Source organism: Corvus brachyrhynchos, unplaced genomic scaffold, assembly GCF_000691975.1.
Source record: "Corvus brachyrhynchos isolate BGI_N302 unplaced genomic scaffold, ASM69197v1 scaffold234, whole genome shotgun sequence".
NCBI classification, from domain to species: Eukaryota; Metazoa; Chordata; class Aves; order Passeriformes; family Corvidae; genus Corvus; species Corvus brachyrhynchos.
This window is the reverse complement of record NW_008237423.1, coordinates 781,673-798,103: the sequence shown is the minus strand read 5'-3', so window position 1 is coordinate 798,103 and position 16,431 is coordinate 781,673. Positions and strand designations below refer to the sequence as shown.

The 16,431-nt window shown below is 39.8% G+C and overlaps 1 protein-coding gene across 2 annotated transcripts in view; it reads left to right on the top strand.

Moving 5' to 3' along the window:
* Positions 1-11,877: 11,877 nt before the first annotated feature.
* CD109 (CD109 molecule) overlaps positions 11,878-16,431 on the top strand; it is a 51,516-nt gene continuing 46,962 nt past the window's right edge. For both annotated transcript variants that reach the window (XM_017731075.1, XM_017731076.1), the window contains exons 1-2: positions 11,878-12,102; positions 12,246-12,371. In XM_017731075.1, the coding sequence (XP_017586564.1) occupies positions 11,962-12,102; positions 12,246-12,371 (267 nt within the window). In that variant the 5' untranslated portion in view covers positions 11,878-11,961. The remainder of the gene's footprint in view (positions 12,103-12,245; positions 12,372-16,431) is intronic.

Below are 16,431 nucleotides of genomic sequence, written 5' to 3'. Positions count from 1 at the left end.
CACAGCCTAATTAGGCATCGTGAGGAATGCTGTGCTTGATTTTTGGCACTCATCATTGAGCCTGTGAACCAACTGGAGAAATGCCAGGGAAAGCAGAGGGAAGGATCGGAGATCTCTCAGGAGACAAGTTCAAACCTGACAGAAGAAGATGGGCTTTCACGTGAGATGAAAATAAATTGTGGAACTCCATGTCCCAGTTGTTGTGGATGGAAAACACAATTGCACAAATTTACAAGACAAAAGTCCATGAAGGGTTGGCCCAGTATAAAGACACACACATTGCATAGGCTGGGAAGAGTACCCAGGAAGGGTCACTGTGTACTTGTTTGGTTTTTACGCTCTTCAGATGTCTGTCCTTGACTGTCGTGGTATCCCGCGGTGGTAGGGAGGAGAAGAGAGATCCAGCAGGCAGGCAATGTGCAGGAAGATTCCTTTATTTAATTATTTTACAACTCTTTTATGGACCTTTTTCTTCATAGTCTAATTGGTCAAAGGATCAGCCACCCCTTGGGGTGATTGGCTAAAATCCTAAAACATCCATTGTCAAAATATTTTCCTACTGTACCGTAAACAAAGCTTTGCAAGGTTGCAGGTGTTCATAGCTCATAGAACTCTACTAATATCTTCTGTGAGAGAGAAAAATATCTCACTGGATATTTTCAGGACTGGAAAGAAGCAAGAAAGATTCTTGCTAGCTGCATATTTGTATCCACACTTGACCATTGCTGGAAATGGGACCTTAAGCCAGACAGACTTTGGTTTGACCCTGGGAGTCTCTTATGCATTCTGGAAAGCATCTGAGGAGAGATGGGAGGGACTGGGGTGAAGTATCAAGAGAAGTGTGCTATACACCTGTTATGTACTATTAGGTACATTAAAAGTAGCTTCAAAGAGAAAAGAGTGGGAGCTAACAGTAGATGGATCTAAGGTGATGTCCTTAGTGGTGTCTAGTTAGAAGGAGATCCAAGCTGAAGTACTGAGTTATAGAAGTACCTGTGGAGGCAGCAAGCAGTTGGGAAATTCAGGAGTTTCCGGTTATACAGAGGCAACGTCTCTTTTCATGAGACCCTCATGTCTGTCAGCACTGGCAGTGTTGCTGGTTTCCATGCTGTGCTATCCATGACTGCCTGTTTGTGAAGGCAGAGTTGAGATCCTGTCAGCAGAGACTGAATAGCAAGTGTCAAGAGGTGATGCTGGTTCACCTACATTCACTGCAGTCTAAGTAAGTATGTGCGTAGAAAACATGGTTATAGTGACAGACCACTTTTTCAGCTTCCTGGAGGTATAGCTGTGAGGTCCAGGTGCTTATTTTGTATGGTTAGGGATTTATATTGCCTTTATTTACTGATGCAGGAAGTCTCTGGTAATACCTTTATATATTCAAATAATTTTGTTGCCTCAAGAAAGTTATGTGGCTTTGTCATCACTAACTTTGAATGTGTTCCAGAAAATGGAAGAAAACCAATATGAAAACAAACCTCTTTCTTTCACTCCCTCTAAGCAGAAATTTCAATAGATTCTGAATGCATTATTTGCAGTGAATGAGTTTGAGAAGTGACTTGACTTTGAAATTTTGCTCCAATTACAGCAGTTGATGTGATGAGGGTAGTACTAATACTGCTAAATGTGTAGCACGTACAGGCTTAGCCATATTTTGTCTTAATGTGATTTTCCTGTGTTTTAAGTTGGAATAAAAACTGCAGGTGCTTTAAATTGCCTTAATAGTGGCTTTGTCTGTGTTTATTTCATGGACATCAGAGTGGATAGTAATGGTGACCAGTAGTGCCTTGAAAGCAGGATGTGCAGATGCCTGTGTGTTTGTATATAGTCACCAAGGGGATGAAATGTATTTCACATTTAGTTGTGTAAAAGGCTTAAGTCTGAGATTATTCTGAATTGTCTGTATAGTTTCATAGACTGGATCTGATATCAAGAACGTTTCCTGTGTAGTATCCAAGAATTGCCTTCCTAACAGCTGTGAATTTATTCATGGCAGTATAGTTGTTACAGTATGGTAGGCAGTGGTAATGTCATATGCATGACTAGAAGTCCATGGACGGCTCTTAGGTTTGTCTTGGGAAAAAGTTGAAAAGAGGCTGTACTTGAGTTTAAGCAATGGTAGTGCCTGGATAGCTCTCAGAAGGTCTCTGATTACAAAGATTATTTAGTTTTGCAAATATGAAGCTGTTCTGTTTTCCTACCCAGTGTGCAGTGTCTTGGATAAACCAGAGAATGTTTTCTAAATACCGTGTTCTTGCAACTGGCTGGTCTCTGTCTACTCAGCTGAAAGTGGTAATAATAGTATAACCCATGGAGTTGGTTGGTTGACTTTAGAAGATTGACTGAAGAATCACATGTCTGAATTGTGCTTTAGGTTTAAAAAGGGCCAGTTATCAGGAAACATGCTACTTGCTTGGGGAAGGGATCATGGATGTGGCAGGGCAAGGGAAGAGGTGCCCAGCCATAGGCAGTATCTGTTGGTCTGAGAGGGTGGGAGATGGTGGTTTTCCTCAAGGGTAGATCTGAGAGTGCTGACAAGAGAAAAATGGCTGAATCAGTAGAAGGGACAAGCAGGGGGGTACCATGACTCCTTTGCCATGTAAGGTGGAAAGACACAGAGAATGCTGTGGTCAGGGGGCAGAGAAGAGGACGGACAGCGCCTCTTCTGCTTTTCTTCTGTCCTCTAGGGCTGTGATGCCCAGTCGCTCGACCAGGCCCTCAGGTGATAAACTTTGGTCCAGTTTAGATTATTCCTCCTGTCCCTTTACATCTTTCTCCATAGGCAGCACGGCTACCTTGCCCCTCTCTCTCCCCCTTTACAATTTCGGAGTGCTTTTAGCCTCCAGGTTTGCAAAAACGATTGAAAAGGATAGGGGGTGGAGGAAATAGGGGGTGGGAAGCGGCTGTGGAGGGAAATGTCTGTAGTGCTGGCAGACAGGCCTTAGGAGGCTTTTTGGAGCAAGTTATACCTCTTTGCTACAGGCCTGTTGGCCTCATTTGGCTTTGGATGTCAGCCTGAATGCTGACGTCCCCTGGCAATCCCTATTCCGTGTTTGAGTGCTGTATTGCCCCTCCATCTGTCATCTGGGCCAAACTGAGCCATAACTTAACAGCAGTGGCTCAAGCTATGTATTTGGGCTATTTGCATAGCTAATCAGTGCTAATTTGGGTGATAGATTTAGCATGATAGATGAGGAGTATAATGTATTTAAAGCAAACTGCGAACTCAATAGATTTGCAGGTTGATTCTTCTTTGAAGAATAAGTGTTTTTTACTTCCTGGACAGCTTAGGCCTTGGCATTACTGCTTCCTTTTTTTTTTTTTTTTTTTTAACCACAAAAAGAGTATATATTTTGGATAGGAAAAAAAATCTGGAAGGACATTGAAGAACACTAATTTTTATTTATATGATGTGAGTTTTTGAAATAGATTCAGCAGTAGAAAATAACTCCATTTGCCACTGCAAAGAAAATGTTTTTCTGTAAACATTTCCTAAGCATGGATAGATATATGAACACAGCTGCTGGAGCAAAGATGTGGCATCGTTTCAGTAAATCAATCTGAAGTGATTCCAGTGATAATTTTTCTGTTCTCACACATTACTAAGAAGGATTGAAGACATAGGTAGAAAAGTTTAAGTGAGAAAATTTGTTTGTAGCAATAACTGCCACATGAGCTAGAATATACAGTCAGTGCTGACTTTATGTAAATGAGAGACTGAAGTGCTACTTTACTGATGTATATTGGCACAAGCTCTAGTTCACTGTGCCAAGCCATACAGTCATTTTTCTCAAACCTCTGTCCTTTTTTAGGGGTGGAAGCTAGAACATTTATGGTTATTCCTAGTGGTGTCATCTCAAGAAGAGGTAGCATAAGTTTCTGTGTTTGGGTCAGGCCCATGAAGTGGGAAGAATTTAAGATACCATTGTTTGTGCAGCTCTCCATAAGTCTAAAAAAAACATGCATGTGTTTACATAGAATTTTTTCTATTTGCTTTATCGATAATAATACTGTTAGACTGACAAAAAATGGCAGGGTAGAAAAATACTTAAAAAAGACGACGATTTCCTCCTGCCATCTGTACTGGTGACATGTCACTCCCACACTGTCTTTGATTCCTCTTCTACTGGAAAATCCTAAATGCCAAGGATTCTGAGGAAAAGGAGGCAGGAGAGAGTGGCATTTGTTTCCACTGTATTTCCATGTATTTTTCCAATGCAGTATTTATTGAAGAAATACAGTACAAGCCTTAGGAATTCTGTGAAAGAAATGGTTTTGCAAATGATGAGGAAAGAGATTTTTTTCTTGAAGTCTCATGTGGCTTCTGTTGGGATTTTTGGTAGTTTGTTTTTTAACCGTCTTCAAGATTAGTCCAGAACAGTCCACTGAATTTTTCCTGTCTCTCCCTAAAACCAAGTTGTGGTTTCCAGCTGGAAGTTTTCAGTAACTAATCTCTTGTAACAGGGACCTGTGCGCTTGCCTGGTCGTTCCCATTTGCTATGTCCCATTGCATTTGTGCTGGTGATTCTCCTGCTGCAGAGAGCAGATGGAATGAATCAGGAGAAAGTGTTTTGTGGTTTGCAGTGCTTGATGTAGGTGGCTTAGCTGTTCTGGGCTCCCTTCTAAACCTACTTCTTCTGCCTGGAGTTAGTTACCTGTATTTCATAACTGAAGGGATTCTTTGCAGGGATGTGTTGAAGAAGACAGAAGACTGTTGTCATTTCTGGGGACAGTAGACACCAGACTTGACTGATCTCATGTGGAAGTGTTACACACTGCGTGTGGGTAAAAGTCAGCTGCATGATAGCAGGGCTTGCAGCAGGGCAGTGCTGCATGCTAGCTGTTGGACCATGGTTAATTCCTTATAAACCTGAAATTGCTGTATGATTAAATACAACTTTAATTCATCAAGTGATGAGAAAAATTGGTGAATTTCCGCTATTCAGCATTGGCATAAAGGAAACGTTTTGCCTATAGCTCTTGCTTGAGCATGTCCAAAGTAATCCCTAGGCGTAGTTGAGCAGAGCTCCAGGGAATTGACTGCAGCTTTATAGTCTCTGAGAACATGGGAAAATCTTGCATGACAGGGGGATCCACTGCAATGCTAAAGAATTTCAGATCTGCCCAGGCTGCTCAATTCCTAGCAAAATAATTACGTAGTGACATAAATTGGAAGATTACCTCATGCCCTGGAGCCTCTTTTATGATTTTCACTGGCTGGGAATTAGCGCTCTGGGCTTTATCACAGCAGCCAGGGAGGCTGTGGCTCCCTAGCACTGCCTCAGAAGGTAAATCCTTTCTGAGTTGCACAAATGCAACTGTGATATAAATCTCCCTCCTCCCCAGCTCTTTCCCCATCTGCATCACAGCTGTACCCAGCTCAGACCTGATGTTAGATCTCCTAGCCTTGGGAACAGGAAAGAAACCTGCCATAAGATTTCTGGGTTTTTGCATGCCACTTGTTCTCAAAACAGGTGGAGGCAAGCAGGCACTACCCTGATGAAAAAGTTTGGAAGTGCCTGCCCTGTTAAGGTTGCTTTGCAAGCTGGAAGATGCTGTACAGGACACTGTGCAGCTGTTCCCCTTGTCACTCTGCCCTTGCAGTGTGTGGGTATGAGTGTGTTTGCACTGGTGGGGAAAAGATGGAAATAGAAACCCCGTGGGGTGGGCTATGGTACAAATACCAGATTTGTGGTTGGTGTCTCCCAGTGTACTGAAGTCACTCCTGTAGCCATTGCTGTAATTAGCTGTGTGGGTTACATTAAAGCTAGCGTAGCAGAATTTAACCATGTGATACATACATACAGAACTCAGACACATGTGATAAATGGTTTCTATTCCTTGTTAATAACCAGTTATCAGCAGTGACAAAGGTTTGTTTTTTTGGTTTTTTTTTTCTGGTGACACAGTGTTATGGGTTGTAGTTGTATAGACCCCGGCTTTAGCACAGCCTTACTTCACACATGGAAAGAAACGAGAAGGGTTAGAGTTTTAGTGTATAACTGAGAGAAATTTCAGGAGGTAACTTGGTACCATTTCTGTTGCTAGTTACTGTGCATCTTGCTCTTTTTACAGTGAAATATAATTCCCTAAGAAAAATTCTTCCTACTTAACAATAACTTACCCTCTCCTGAGTTAGGAAGCCGTAAGTTTCCTTTAACTAAAGTCATGTATCTTAGTGCAATTGTTTGGGCATGGGGTTGTTTGGGTAGATGTTGGGAATAAATATATCAGTGCACCTAGAGGTGTTTACATTGCCTATGGATCAGGTACTCTGCAGGAGTTTGTATTTCCTCTCCTGTAGCTGATAGTTGTCCTGTAGCCCTGTGTGCCAAGCAACCTTGGCCAAGTGTGGGGGCTCCCTGCCACTGTGAATTGGGGCAGTCTCCACTGGCTACTTAGAAAAGTGTTTTGCTGGACACTTCTGTCTGGAAAACGTCAAAGGCCAGTGGGGTTCCTCAAGAGTTAATGACTGCATGGTTGCTTCTCAAGTGGAGAGAATGATGATACAAAAAAAAAAAAATACAGGTTTAGCAGCAACATAAACACGTTGTGGAAAGAACTGTGTTCCTTAGGCACAGTACTGCCCATGCCTTTGAAGCTTTTGAATACCAGAATGAAGTATTGCAGTGTGCTACCCACGAACATAATTTGTGGGATGTGAGTCATTTGGTTTAACCCAGTTTATAATTTGAATAGATGGTACATGCTGGATAGCATTTTTCCTTTAGTGGTGTGGCAACAGTCAGAACAACCTGTATTCAGTTCATTGAGATTCTTCTGTTTGCCACTGTCAAAGGAAAGAATACATTGACTTCTAAAACTAACATTTATTGAAGTTCAGAGGTCAAGTGATTACTTCATCTTGGAATGCCTTTAGGTCCAGGATCAAGAAGGACATTAATAAATAAATAATTTTTTTTGCTTACTCTGTGAAACAGTTGAGTGAAAGATAGGTATAAACCCATTGCTTTTTAGGAGACATAAGAAGGTCTAACTGAATGGAATCAGCAGAAACATGTACAAGTCACCAGTGTGCCTTGGCAGTCGAAAGGGGGAGCCACATACTTGAGGGGTGCATCAAGCACAGCATTCCTAGCTGATCGAGAGAGGTGATTATCCCACCGCGTTCAGTTTTGGTACTGCCTCACCTTTAGTACTCTCTGCAGTTCTGGGCCCCACAGTTCTAGAAAGTCCTTCAGTGCATCTAGAGGGCAGCGACAAAACTGGTTACAGGGCTCAAAGGCACATCCTGTGAGGAGCAGCTAAAGACTTTGGGTTTCTCTAATCTGGTTGAGGGGCACTCTCACTGTTATCTACAGCTTTCGGAGGAGGGGAAGTGGAGAGGGAGGTGTGATCTCTTCTCCCTGGTATCCAGTGGTAGGAGGTGTGGGAATGCTTGAGAGCTGCACCAGGGGAGGTTCAGACTGGACATTAGGAAGCATTTCTTTACTGAGAGCGTGGTCCACCACTGGAACAGGTTTCCTAGACATGAGGTTGATGTCTGGAACCTGTCAGTGTTTAAGAGGATTTTGGACAATGCCCTTAATAGCATGCTTTAACTTCTTGTGAGCCCTGAAGTGATCAGGCAGTCGGACCATAAGATCATTGTAGGTCCCTTCCAGCTGGAATGTTCTGTTTTATTCTGTTCTGTTCTATTCTATAATACATTATGTAATTAAGATAAGAGCTGTGGCACTAATGGCTTCATGATGTAATGAGTTTAACAGGACATTTATTTGGATTCTAAAAATATTTGAGGCCACATTACCTAAAAACACAGTTAAAGCAGTGTTATATTAACCCAAATATATTGATATGTTAGTTACTTTTTCCCATGGTGACGTAATGCAGTGAGGTTAATTCTGGGTGCTCCTTTGCTTAAGGGTGATAAATCCTGTGCATTGTTTTAAAAATGTTAGCCTTTACCTGGGCTGCAGAATCAATGGAAAATAACTTGGGTGGCATAGAGGGTTGAATGGATCGTAAAAGTGTTTCAGTCTCTGTGAATGTAAAGAAAAACGTTCAAGCAGTGAACATGGACAACAGCCCCCACCAAACAGAGAAGTAATGTTGCTGTATGCTGGTGTTTATACGTTTGCACAGTGCAAGAGGTATCTCACATCTTCCATCAGCTGTGTAGGGGGAGGAGCACTGCTCTTCTAAGATAATGTTGATGTTTTGGTAAGTTTATGGTAATTAATCTCACAGATTTCTGACAGTGTGGTATTTCTTCTTTTTTGTTCAGATACCTTTGGGACTCTTGTTCTTCCAGTAGTGAGTATTTTTTTCATTTCCTCCTTCCTTAGAAAATGTTGACTCCCTGTAACTTGCCATCCGTTGGTGCCGATGATATATTTTGCATGTGATCCCAGTTATTTTCACAGTCTCAGATGAATGTATTTACTGACCAAATCAAGGATTTTCAGATCAAATGCTGTGCATCTTGTTTGAAGTAATTACAGAATTTGGGAGCTGATTTCCAGCATCAACACAAACTATCATAAAACTTGAACACAGAAATTTGATTTGTGGCTTTTTTTACTGGCTGATAAGCTACATCTGTATTTTAGACACACCATGAAGGCTAATTACAGCTGAAAAAATTGTGCAGAGCAACAGTTGAGAAATACTAAAATAAAAATACATTTATGTACAGTCTTTGTAAAGGTTTGGAAATGCACATTCAGTAAAAGTACATAAAAAAACCCCAAAAGTGTGTCTTGAATTGTGTGTTGTGTATGAATCCTGAATTTGTGATCCTGGACGTTCATCTTGAAAACCCAATCTAAAGAGTTATGTACTTATATCAGGAAAAAAGTTTTACCAAAGTCATCCTTAAGTCTGGGTATCCTTTAATCCTGGGATTAAGTTCTGATCTCAAATAAACTGTCTCTGATTAAATAATCTGGAACTATTTGATAGATAGATAATCAATGACAATGAGCAGCTCAACATTATGAAAATTACTAGGTTGAAATACATCTCTATGAACTACAGCAAATGTAGAAAATTCCATTCATTAAAAAAAAACCTAAACAAGTGCCTTAATATAATCTGGGCAGGTCTTAAAATGTTCAAGCACCTAAAACTAGGCAGGGTACTTTCCTCCCTCTCTTGCTGCTATCTGAAGGATGAACTGACTCATTTTTTAACAGTAAGATTTTTTACTCATTTGTGTAGCCACAGTAGACTTAGGTTTTGTCCAAAGTGTAATTTGCTGGTAGCAGAAGGTGTGTGATGCGTTTCTGGATTCAGCCTCATCTTTTCCAGAGGAAACAGTAGCTGCTTTGTCTGACGTACTTGTGATGGTGGTTGGTGTAGTCAGAAGTATGTGAGATGGCCTTTTTCTCTCTTGTTTTAGGAGTGCCAAAATGGGGATAGTAATACCATTCATTTGGGATGTTTTGACTAAGATAAACTATTTTCGCAGCAAGTTCCTACTACTTAGTGTTAAAAGCTGCCTTGCTCATATTTGGGTTGAGAAATATTAGAAAAGGAGTTGGTGGGGCTGAAGTAGTTACTATTATTGTAGCAATGACCTTGTGGAAGTGTTATATTAGTGCAGTTTCTGGTAGCACAGATGTGCGAAACAGAAGGTGGGTTACATTGCACCTCAGCTGTCCTAATCCACTGCCATGGCCATGCAAACGTCATTGTGTCTGACCTTTGCATCAAGAAAGGTACAATAGGCAGTTTTGTTACGGTGTTTTGGGAAGGAAAGATCTTTTGAGATACAAAAAGTGTAAAAATCTAGGGAGGAACCCACGCAATCTATCAATATTTGTGATAGGAAAGAGATACAGGAAAATAGATGAGGTCTCTAAATGGCATTTACAGATTTTTAAAGAAGAAATCAAAGACAATAATTGCAAGCATGTTAAAATAATGCCGTAAGTTCAGTTCACTGCAATGATGAAACAAAACAAGGTTATTTTTCACCATTTTGATTTTGAGTGATTATAATGTGTCCTGGAATTCTTGTAGTGAATCCTACATGCTTTTTAGGGATTACAGCTTCTTTAAGAAATACTAACATTCATAAATGAATATTTGAGGTAATAATAAGCTAATATTTGACAGATGCAGTAGCTAAGGCTGTAACATACTGCAGAATATTTGGTGTGGAATTTGGAGGGTGTTGAAATATGTGAATCATATGTTCTTGGCAATGTGTGTACAAAAACCTGCAGCTGAACAAAATGCAAAATCCATTTCAGTGTGAAGCTTTGGATTTATAAAATTAAATTTTAGATGCAGATTTTAAAGGGGCAGTGTCTTCTTCCCATGTCATCATAGGCCTGCTCATGGGTGAAAAAGAGCCTTTTTATTTTTCCCCCTTCTTGATTTTTTTTTTCCTGGCTTGTTTTTAAAAACAGAAAGTCAGCCGAGAGGAATAGAATTGTAGTTGATTCCTCTGTAGAGGTAAACACACAGAGAAGGAAATGTGTTCTCTACAGACATTTGCATCTACTTCATTTGTCACCCAGTGACATTTTCCCATGTTTGTGAATGCCTGTTACCTCACTGTGCGCTGTTAAAATGAGCTTTGACAGCAATTCAGCCTTTCTTTATAGGACTTGGTAGGATACTTTTGAAGTGCTGTGCCTGGTGAGTTAACAGCTGTAATTTTCATTACAGTGCAAGAGGAGTGCTTCAGTTCCATATGTTATGCTGACAAATGCTAGCCTGTCTGCTTTAGTTGTCTTAACTTCAGAGGTTTTACTCCAGATTTACAGTTTTAACTCCAAACAGAAGCATGTGACTCTTAAGCTTTTCAGCAGGGCTGCTTGTTGGAATTAGCTGTGTTAAAACCCTTTCCTTTCTTCAAAGAGACGTTCTGGCAGTACAGAAGCCAGCATCTGGGCTGGGATGTCCCTGGGGTCAGTGGTTGTCTGTGAAGGCTCTGCTCAACTAAAATTCCAATGCGCTGCAGCATCTCTGCTTTAAGCCTTTCAACCCCTGTGACTGAGATTCCTCCCAGCTAACTTTAGGAAATGAAGCGATGCATCTGAATGATAAGCTCTGGATTTCTGCTGTGCACTGGAAAGACACAGAGAGAGAGAGAGAAAAGAAACCTGTGCATGATTACTCTGATCTTAATGTGGTCTAAATTTCCTTGCCAGTGATATCTGTCTTTTCTGCCTGTACTGTAGAATCCTTCAATGTCTGTCCAAAATAAGTTAACCATATATAATTTCTGTTCCTTCATTTCTTAAGATTTTGGGAAGAATAATTATTTTACTTTCTAAATGAGTCACAGTATGTGCTGTAATTATGAACCATTAAACTGAAATGGGACAGAATCTGTGAAGTTGCTATTGAAAAACAGTACCTCACCTCATGAGATATTAATTCTGTGTTTGATTTTTCTACCCCAAAGGATATAAAGCTAAAGACTGTAAAAAAAAACAAGTGCAAAGTTCTCTTACAGTCCTGCTCATCTTGCTTACACATACCTTCTTCAGATCTTTTATTTTTGGAAAATTTATTGGCAAAAAAGTGATGAAGAAGAGTATTAGCCCGTTATATCAAACCCAGGAAATTTCTAAACAACTGAAAAGAGAGAGCACAATGTATGTATGTGTGAGACTGTGAATGGCATATGAATGCATAGACACTTGTTGAAAACCTGGAAATCTGTTGAATTAGATGGAAGTCTGTTGAAAACATGCTTCTGATAACATATTTTCAGGTAATTGTTGAAATAACGCATTAAAGTCATGGAAAAAAACCCTTTCTCTTTTTGAGAATATACATAAATTGACAAGTTTAGGTATATATTAGTTCTTTTTGTCAAATGTTTTTTAAATAACAGTATCTTCAAGAATATTTTTGATACCTAACAGAGAGTCACTATTTCTTTTTCAGCTGCCTCTGAACAGTGCTTCTGGGAATTACGAATTACTGGTGGAAGGCCATGCTGATGGCCGGCGCATCTTCTCTAACCGGACCAGCTTGATGTACATGTCAAAGAGCACCTCTGTATTCATCCAGACTGATAAATCTATGTATAAACCAGGACAAGATGTGCTCTTCCGGATTGTCACTGTCTACCCTGATCTTAAACCTTACAAGGTGTCTCTGAATATATATATCCGAGTAAGTGTCCACAGGAACATAGTGATATGTTGGAATGTGTCATATGTTCCAAATTTGTGAAAAACACAGATCATATGTATTGCTACCTAAATCTTGCTAGCAAGGCAACTCATATTTAACATGCAGCTTGACTTTTCTCCTAGGATCCTCGGAGGAAATTGATTCAGCAGTGGTTGATGGAGGAGGGTGATTTGGGTGTAGTTTCCAAAAAATTTCAGTTGTCAATGAACCCTCCACTAGGAGACTGGTCCATAGAGGTTGAAGTGAACGTGAGTATTAACATTGCCAAATCACAGAGAGATTTATTTCTTCTGCTAGATGTGTATAAAATTGTGCTTACGTTGCTGAAGAGAGTTGTAAACATGGCTCATGAGATGACCAAATCCTTCCCTCATGTCAAATATTGTGCAAGATACTATGCAAAGATAATATGCAAACCTCACAAGATTGTCAGTAGTATATGGTTTTGTAGAGAAGGATACAAAAACCCGCATACATACTTTATCCTAAGGTCTGTGTTTTGATTCCAGAATAAAAATGTTATTAAAATAGTGAGGGGTTGTAATACTAATATAAAAGAAAGATCTCATGGAGTATAGTTTTTTTTCTTTTTAAGTGAAATGCTCTTACGTTTATTTTGAAAGCAAATAAACAGAAATTTGCTGTGCCAGCTGTGCAGCCAGTCAAGTGTCTCAAGGGTTGAAGAACAAGACTATTTACTGATCTTTAGGGGTGTTTTCAGTGATTCACAATGACTGATGAGTTACTGAGGAAAAAATAACTTTGTAAAACAGAAGGGGTGACTAGTAATACAGAACTGTTGCGAAACAAAACTGGAAGAGTCTGTGTTGGACGTTGCTATTGGCAGTAGTTCTCTCAGGCCAATCCTTCAAGCTGTGGAAGGATACACCATGGAACATGTTTCAAAAATAGCTGGAGGTTTAGCTGCTCAAAACTCTGTGTGTCAGGTTTATTCAGCCTGCTTTTAAATACCTATAATTTGGGAACTGCATTTCCTATTTGGCTTGCAGTGGCTGTTCAGAGACATTTAGCAAGTATAAACAGGACTGCTTAATGTTACATAATGAGGGAGATGATGGGTAGAAAGGAGAAAAACTCATGTGATCATGTATTACTTGGGAGTAATATTTAACAGTACCGGTTATGTGTTTGATAGATTTCTGTAGGCTTAGGTTTGTGAGGGTGGTGCTCAAGTGAGTGTCAGAACTGGATTTTTCAAATACGTTGTCATGTGGGTGTGGAGTTGTTGCTGTTGTCTGTGATGGGAAAAATGTATTAAGTTGTTCCTGCGCTCCTCCCTGTGCTCTGCCACTCCTTCCCATCCCCTGACTGCTGTTCAGCAGCCTCTCAGTCACGCTGAAGCAGCTGCCATCAGGCTGAGATCTAAAGTGCAGTGGGGAAGTGACCCAAATTGAAAAGCATCTGTGTTTTTCTTTGCCTAGATCAGACCAGTTCACTGATCCAGCTGTCAAGCCATCCCCACTCACAGCTATTGTAGGTGCTTTTCAGAAGTTGGGGAAGTGTGGCTCAGACAGGGAAACAAAGGTTGGTGACAGTGGTGGGCTCCTTCAACAGCTCACTTGCCAAGCAAAAAAGTGGGATATGCTGCTTGGGCTTTCTGCAAAGGCTTGAGTAATGGTGAAATTAGGAGATAATTGATGAAGGAACAGTGGCAGCTGTTTTCAGTATCTGAATGAGTGCCACTCCCTCCTGAAACAAAACCAAAAAGAAAAACAAATTGGAGAGTTGAAAGAAAAATGCCTTGTAAATTCATCTGTGCTAATGAAACAGCTGTGAGACAAGTGAAGGGAACCTTAATAGACTGTAGTTGATGGTATTCTAAATTTTAGCTATGCTACAGAAGGTTAATGATCCTGGAAAATATATGTCAGAGTGGGAATGTTTCTCCAGTCACGAGTAACAAGGAGAAAGTAAATAGGGAACGTTTTGTTCCTGTCTATTTCAACACAGAGCTAAAGGGCATCAGGTAAAGGAGGTAAAGAGTGATTTCAAAATGACTAAAACATCATAACTGAACTGCAGAACACAGCACTAGCAGTTATTGTGAATACTGAAAATTCAGGTGGGATCAAAAAGTGCCTGGACAAATTCACAGTACTCTCCATCGAGAACTGATAGCTAAAAAGGCCTTAGGTGTCAGCTCAAGACACAGGGTCACTCCTGGCTACTGTGGTTGATGCAGTTCTCTAGGTGTTCTCTAACGCTTCATGATTGCCTTTTTGGGAGATGCATTCTAACAGTGCAGATTTCTGGAGTAGCTGAATACGAAGGAACCAAACCTGGGATAAAAGGAGATCAGGCTAAATGGTTCCTTTTGACATTTAAACTCTTTAAAATCAAAATAGAGGACAAAAAGAAGAGTATATTTTATTCTAAAAAAGTTTTAGACCTTGGTGTCCAGACAAACGTGGCTATTTTACAGTGCTTATCCTCTGGGAATGGAACAGCAACCCCAAGTCCCGCACAGAAATACTTATGTTTACTTTCAGGCCCTTTTTTGTTTACACCTGCTCCGCTTTAATTGTCAAATTCCATGTTGAATATAATGACAAAGCATTATGCATTATTTCTATAGCATGTGCCTACACAGCATCTTCATTGGATAAGGATATCATATGCAAGATACGTTAAATGACTATTGCAATATTCACACTATTACATTAAGGCTGCCTAGTGTATTGTCTCACAGACCTATTTTTCTGATACTGTGTCAGCCATTGGATTAATGAGACCTGCAAGACACTTTTCAGAATAAAAGAAAATAACTTTTCTAATGGGAAACTCTACTTTATTCTCTTGATTGCAAGGGAGTTTATGCAGTGAAATACAAGATCATATGGGATGGGATTCAGTTTGAACATTAAGCTGTGTAGGTGTCTCTATGTTGGTGATACAGTGGAGATTTAGTTGGTGTTCAGTGAAAGCTAGTGAGTGAGTAGATGACTCCTGGTGGATATTCCTAGCTGTTACCTGGATATTCCTTTCTCTTCTGCAGCAGTTCTGTTTTTCAAGGGGACGTACAGGTTTTATTGTGTCACATATAAAATTGCATAGATTCACCAATCTCTTCGTGGTAACAGAGGTCACTGACAACTTAGATTTACTGCTAAGGAAGACTTAGTGTATGACTGGGATTTTTAATAGGTATGTCTACCTATCCTTAACTAGTACTGCCAGCTCTGGCTCTGCTTGGTATCCAGCACAGCTTATGGATCTGTTCAGGCTTTAGGAACATCTTCATATGGCAAACCCAGACTGATCTCTGCATGACTTAGCTATCCTGATGCCATGACCTGAACTTTCTACTTAAATAGCCAGGCTTTCTTTCTCAGATTTCCCTCTTGTCTTTAAAGAGTTGTTAAATGATGAAATAAAATTTCCCTTCTTGTGATTACAGATCAGTTTTCAAGTGTACTGAGTTTTGATTTTTGGAAGTGCTGCCTCTGAATCCTGTTTTAAATCAGGTTTTGGCTGCTTGCTGCTGTTAAACATCCTGTAGTATTTTTTAATAAAAGTTCAGGTGTAAGTACAGCTGTTCCAGGAAAACTCAAGACAGAGTAATTAAAGTCTGGTTTCCAAGTCTCTACCTTGTATTTTAGTTGGATATCTTATATTTCCTGTTGCCGAAAGACTTCTAGTTGCTGAGTTTTAGTAGCATACACCTCCAACCAGAAGTTGTTTCTAGTTAAACAGCATTTTGTAATCTATTTTATGGAAGTTGTTATGTATAAATTTATTATCAAATATTGAAGAGTAGTAATGGTTCAGGTGCAACAAGGGCTTTCCAAAATATTTTTAAGAGTATTACTTTTTTTTTTTTAAAGCTTCAGCTATAAAGCAACTTTCAGAATCAACGGGGAATGTTTATATACTTTACATATTGAAGTTTTTAGCTTTTGAGGTTTAATATATATTGCAGTGTATCCACAGTGAATTCTGTCATGTTTTACTGCTAGGTCAGTTATGGATTTCACATTTGATGCATTAAGTTTAATGTTGTATATATAATTGCTTAAAAATGTGTCACACTTCTTCAAAATCAGACTGTACATAAAACTTTTGGCATTGGCTGACTATTCAGTAGTTTGCAAATGTGCACAGATATTCAGTCAGGATCTGCTAGTGTAAATAGTGGTGACACTGGTGGGACTCTGTTTAGTTTCTGGAGACTGTGCTATTGAGTTTGAACAGAATTTAATTTTGGAGTTTGTTTCCTGCATGCAAAAACAAAGCATGGAAGTGATCATGAAGTGCTTCTGTTAGTCCTGTGTAGACAAAAATCTGTTT